At 43.9% G+C, this 6,000-nt stretch overlaps 1 protein-coding gene across 4 annotated transcripts in view; it reads right to left on the bottom strand.

The window, feature by feature from the left end:
* Positions 1 to 2,063, bottom strand: part of PLEKHM3 (pleckstrin homology domain containing M3) — a 77,022-nt gene extending 74,959 nt beyond the window's left edge. For 2 of the 4 annotated variants that reach the window (XM_061455836.1, XM_061455827.1), the window contains exon 1: positions 1,235 to 2,063. In XM_061455836.1, the coding sequence (XP_061311820.1) occupies positions 1,235 to 1,838 (604 nt within the window). In that variant the 5' untranslated portion in view covers positions 1,839 to 2,063. The remainder of the gene's footprint in view (positions 1 to 1,234) is intronic. The other 2 variants (XM_061455846.1, XM_061455819.1) reach the window with 1 other exon arrangement.
* Between the last annotated feature and the right edge of the window lie 3,937 nt (positions 2,064 to 6,000).

A 6,000-nucleotide genomic window follows, 5' to 3' on the forward strand; every position in this document is an offset into this window, starting at 1 on the left:
TGTCTTCAGGCTTCTAGGCGTGTTCCTGTTCTGCATCCCTTCCACGAGAAGGGCAGAGACCCCACTCTACAAGAAGCAATGTATCTCCCTGAACAAAAATAGCAGCAAGTATACTTATCAACCAAGAGAACCCTTCTCTGGGATAAAGCAACTACGTCACAATATAACACAGTAACTTACAGGGTTTTGTAGGTATATATACATTCATATACCTACACATTATGTAGGCACCTGCTTTTCATTCTCCAGAATAGCTGACTTATCTGGAAAACCTAACTCAAAAGGCATGTTTTAACCCTGAACAGGCTACCTATTCATAACTGGAGTCATTCCACCATACATGCAAACACGCTTGCTTTCACAACCCTTTGATTTAGAAATACCTTTGTTAAGTCCTGCCTTCATTTAGATTATAAAAATGTTGGTGGCACTGGCTGCTTTTCTTTTCCATAAGCGCCCAGTGCATTTCTGGCATCTACAAAATAAATCATGGACACAGAGACACTGGGTTAGTGTTTCCGAAGCCCTGAGCACAAAATCTTCCAGCGCAGCGCTTGAGAAAGGAAAAGGAAGAAGAATCGCTTGCTGAAACACCGCTTCATACTGCCCACTGGAGACGCCTGCCTCCATCTGATAACAAGACTTCCTGTAGCCCATACAAAGCTGGCAGAGATGCCTTAATATTGACAAGCACAAATTGCATGCTTGAGTTTTTGTTAATTGTTTATAGACTGAACAGCCAGCATTTCTTAAAGAAACAGAGCAGAGGTCTCAGGCCTCACAGTAAAGCTTTGTATGCCCCTTTTTAGTGGGCACTCTAACTAAAAACTGACTTTGTTTGGATTTGACATTCTCCCATTAGCTTTAGCGTTCAAAGTTTTTTTTTAGTTTGGGAACATCAGGTAAGGAAAAGGTCAGAAATACATAACATCTTTTTCTTTTCCTGAGTCAAACTGAACAAAATAGAAGCAAAAAGTAAACCATGCTTAGTTTTTAAACCACAAAACAGAAGACTGGTTTAAAAACTGATCCTTAGGCAGACAAGCAGACAGAGCTACACCAAAGACAACAGAACTGTGCTGGCTGCTGTCCTCTTAAGAGCTACCTCACAGCTGTCTGCTCTGGGGGGGCTGTCTGGTTTTATGTAAACACCCAGCTCCTCTTTCAAGATAAATATCAGAAACAAATAGGAAAGTCCTCATATCAAGAGGAACAATAAAGCACCAGCACGAACCTGTGTTTCCTTGGATGTCCTCTCCCTTGGTTAGTGCCAGGTAAGAGAGCAGAGCGCAGTTATTGTCCTGACCGGGCGCAGGTGGCTGCTGCAGGGAGGTCCCCGTGAAGACCACTCCCCAGTTTACATGGCTGATATCAGAGCGTGACCTGTTGTGCCCTGGTTTGAATGTGGAGGCTTCCTCATTCTGCACCAGGATGTCGTTCACCGAGCGAGGCCTGTCTCTCCTCCGCTGGCAGATATGGAAGATGTTAAAAGATGTGGTCTCCCTTTCCCCTGCCCAAGCAAGGCTGTCAGCAGCTGTTCCCTTCTGCACCACACACTGGTCTTTGGCAGGGAATGCTGTCTGAGCTTTGGTTTCCAAGAGGCCATTTTTGCAGTGATCCCAGATGAGGGTACTTTTGGCTAAGGAGGCGACGTTCCTCAGGTTCCTGCTTTCTGTGATCTGGTCAAATACCTCGTGCCCAACCAGTTCGGGGACCTCATGCACGCTGTACACCTCAGAGGGCTGCACAGTCTTTTCAAGCTTTGTATCAAAACTATTGAAAAAGTCTTCAGTCACTTCCAAGGCAGGGCTAATGTCATCAACTTCAAGAGCCTCCATATCCTGTGCTGCCAGTGGGCACAAGGTGTTGCGATGCTGTAAGAAGATAACACATCAATATCCAGACAAAGAGCTGTTTCTCATCTGTCCTTGGCACACCATTAACTTAGAGGTGGTGGGGCAAATACATTCACCAGTTACAGTCCTTAGTAGCAGAAAGGAACCAAATCAATCTGCCTTCAGATGGAAGACTTGAGTCAAGTGGGCTACTGTCCTTCTAAGAAATAAGCTTCAGTACCTGTAAAGCAAAGCAAAACATCACATCAGTAAGGGCCTTTTCCCAGATGAATACATTTAATCACATCACTCTTTTCAGTCACAGTCCCTTTGATTTTAATTCCTTCTTCATTTGGCACCAACATTATTGTGTATGAACAACCCCTCTGCGGTTCCTGCTGTTCACTATGTGTGAACTCTGTGTATTATCACTTCTTGAACTGGAACCTGCAGACAGCAGGATGAGGCACCAGGTAGAGGGGAACCAAAGTGATGCCATTTATTAACCAAGCTTTAGGAAGCTGGACTGAGAGGTAGCACTGACTAGCACCACAAATGCAGCCACCTAGGGAATGCTTAGAACAGGTTCCCTTGGGGATGTAAGAAAAAGTTCTGTAATAAAGGGTTAGTAAAATAGGCCAACCAACCTCAAATAGTTTGCCTTTTTCTCCCAGATTGCTTGCACTCCCAATTTTAGGAGACCAACATGAGTTTTACAGTAGCTAGTTTTCCTACTTGTCTGCATAAACAGAACTATAGTATTTGCCTAATAAATCTATACTGTTAGGCTGCTGCAGAGCACCACACAGAGCCTCTCTCTCTCTCTCTCTAGAATATTGTCAGGAACCTAAGTGAAACCATTGCCCAGAAAGACAATGCATCTTACCAGCAAAACAAAATATACCATATCCTGTACTGTCATAAACCTGCAGATCTTTCCTTCCAAGCTACTGACACACTGGGCAAAACATAAGAGTGGCAAAGGGCTTTAAGTCTGAAACTACTGAGGAGCTGTACTGAACCACCTGAGCTTACATCTGTGAGGAGGATGGGTGGTTTCTATTCCCTGTTGTGCAATAAATAACGTGGGGCTCTCATAACTGATTTCTGTCACACCAAGCCTGATGCCTTCTAACCTCTCCCTGCTGAAGCTCCATCCACAGTGCTGCCAGGTTCGAGGGACGTGCACAGTAGGTATGGTTAAACTGGGGAAAACAGTCAAATGTGTCCAAGTTCTTGGCACCTGGAGACTGGGCATTCATGCTAGCAGGAAAACGGCTCCCATGGCTGCTAGAAGAAATCACAATACCTAGAGCTTGTACACGCAGAACAGTCTATACATCAGAGATCTACATCCCAGTTTTGAACACATCAGCTCAAGTCCTAGGAGCAGCAAAGCAATATTAGCTCAGAGTTCTGCCTAGATTCATCCTCTCTTAACAGAACTAATTAGCCTGGGCAGGGCTGATAATTAGCAGCTCATTAGCTTTCGAATGCTGCTGAAGTGCTACCAGGACCCATGAAGATTTACACTTAGCAGGAAAAAACATCTATTAAACAGCATCAAACACAGATAATACTTCTATTTAAGGTTCTTCCTTTTAATCCAGAACAGTCTATTTGCCAAACTTCTATCAGCAAAGTCATTTAAACAGGCACGCTTTCCTATAGCAAGCCAGAGGGACAAAGGAGGCCAGCAGCTCCTCCAAGAAGAGGGACACAGAATCCCATAGCACAATCCAACCCCTTCTGCAATCACCATCTATCTTCCTCCCATCCCTGCTTCAGTTGTGACAGCCGTGACACAGTCCGGTTCAAAAGCAGCAGCTCATTCTCCCTCCTAACAAACAGATCAGCAGTTCAGTCCACAAACACAATCCAAGCAAATAACTTTTAAAAACAATAAAAAAATCACATACATAACTCTGGAAACATCAAGTTTTTACAGTGGGATCTTTCCCCCCTTATCTCGTTGCAAGGATTCACTTCACCAACCTCTTAGTGAACCACAACTAGGATCAGCTTTGAAAAGTCAGCAGAGTAAGACACTGAAGGCAGAGCAAGAACCATAACCAGTGGGGGGAACAAAACAGATCTGGAGCGATTTCAAATCAGAGCAGTATGGGAACAGACTCTTTGCAAAGCTGTGCAACTGTGCCAGATGATGGCAGTGAGAAACAGCCATCCTGGGCACACCTGTGTTGTCAGCTTAATGGAGCAGGGAGTTCACTCTCGAAGCTCATTCTTGCCAGTAACCCCAGAACAGTGTTCTTATCCCTGGCACCTTAGACCTTGGTAGCTCTAGAACAGACTAACGGACATGTAAACAGTCCACTTATTCTACATCCTTCTATGATATGTCTTTACAGCAAAACTGATATTTTAAAGTTGCAAAACTGCAGCAGGCATTCACTCAAACAAAACCAGCACTAACACAATCATATACCAACAGTGAAAGCTACAGGCTGGCCCATTCAAAGATGCTGTTTCACCGGAGTTGGCAGAGAATACAGCTTTGCTATCACTCAAACGACTGGAGCAGCAATCACTCCAGAAGGGCTTGTGACATGCTACTGAATAACTTCAGGGGTAGCAGATGTAATGTTGCTCTGTTCTTTATTTTAAATCATTAGAAAAGGTGAAAAGCAAGGGGGAGAGAGGGGAAAGGGGAGGGATTTACACTTACATTTAACAGGTTTATTTCTAAATGCTGGAGGCTTCATGTGGCTGCATGTTTCTCTGGATCTTGTGAGTCTGGATCAATCCGGTGTCATGCAACGAAGCGTAGTGATGTCTAACTGACCTCATATCCAGTAAGATGCTGAATCATAAGGTCATGAGAAGATTACAGGCCCCTGCATCATACAGTTCACAAACTGCAGCACTCATACCTTTCAAACTAGTCTGTTTGCTCTGCTCGATACAGATGTGAAAGGTGATCTCAATGGAGATGGGCTCAATTCCCTCCTACATTGCCAAGAAACTCCTTAGATCAAAGAAAGAGTTGTGTCAGTAATTCCCACAGGCACTGGGATTCTGCAATCACATATCCTCCATAAACAATTTGGCATTTTCTGACAGTGGCACACAACAAAAATTCAATTCAGGCTTCTGCACAGATTTGGTGCCAAATGAAAGCAAACTTTGATATGTCAGTAAACAGCTCCATCGGAATCCCCTCCAGGACTGGAACTCAATTCCTTCACATGACAGGGGAAAAAAAAGTCAAATAGGATAGGATGAACTCCTTTTAAACTGCTATAAAATGTATTGCCTTAGGTATGTTACTTGGAAACACCTGAAATTTTCCGAAAACATTCAGCTTAAAACAGTGAATAGGACAGGAAGAGAGAAGCATCAGCGCAAACTCTTAGAGACTGCCAAAGCTATACGCAACTCTAAGCAGGGATTTTTTTTATGGGAAGCAGTCATCTATTTGTTCATCTAGGCCCCTACTCTTACTAGAAAAAAAGGTGAAGGAACATGGTGCATTGTACTTAGCAAAAACTGCTGGACACAGGGATTGCAGCAGTTGAAAAACATGTTCTTCTAATGTCTGCTTAGCGCAGATACAGCACTCATCTGTGATCGTGCAGCAGTCAGATAATTAGTCTGTACTTACGAGTAAATCTTTACTCTCATGAGCTTATAGTGGCCATGTTACTCATACGGCTGAGTTGAAGAGCAAGGACTGCTGGTCATGCCACGTGAGACATAGAACTTCAGTTTACTTCCCTTACAGAAACCACGAGGACTTAACCTAGGTGACAGCACAGCCTGACAGCAAAGTCATGGATGACAAATGCCAAGGAATGTACAATGGAATCGATCATTTAACTCCCCGATGTGCTTTTCTGGACCCCCACAGGCCAGGAAAAATACCTGGCATTGCATGACGAAAGTTAAGAAGCATGGAAAAGCAAGGGTAGAAATCAATCTTGCAGGTGATACACACCATCACAACAGGCACTCGCTGTGTACCTCCAGCTTACACAGGATGCTCAAGACTGTTCATTGTAGCTCAGGAGAGAAAGCTAGAGCCAGCATCTGTTTAAGAACCAGTGACTGAAGAAATCTTTAGCCCACCCATTCATACAAAAAGTTTATACAAAAGAAGCAACTTTCAGTTCGGTTTCCTAAGGAAACAGGATTTATGCCACCATCC

The sequence above is a fragment of the Pezoporus flaviventris genome, unplaced genomic scaffold, assembly GCF_033815535.1.
Source record: "Pezoporus flaviventris isolate CSIRO_AGI_PZ_B2104156 unplaced genomic scaffold, CSIRO_AGI_Pfla_v1 ptg000001l, whole genome shotgun sequence".
Taxonomy (NCBI): domain Eukaryota; kingdom Metazoa; phylum Chordata; class Aves; order Psittaciformes; family Psittacidae; genus Pezoporus; species Pezoporus flaviventris.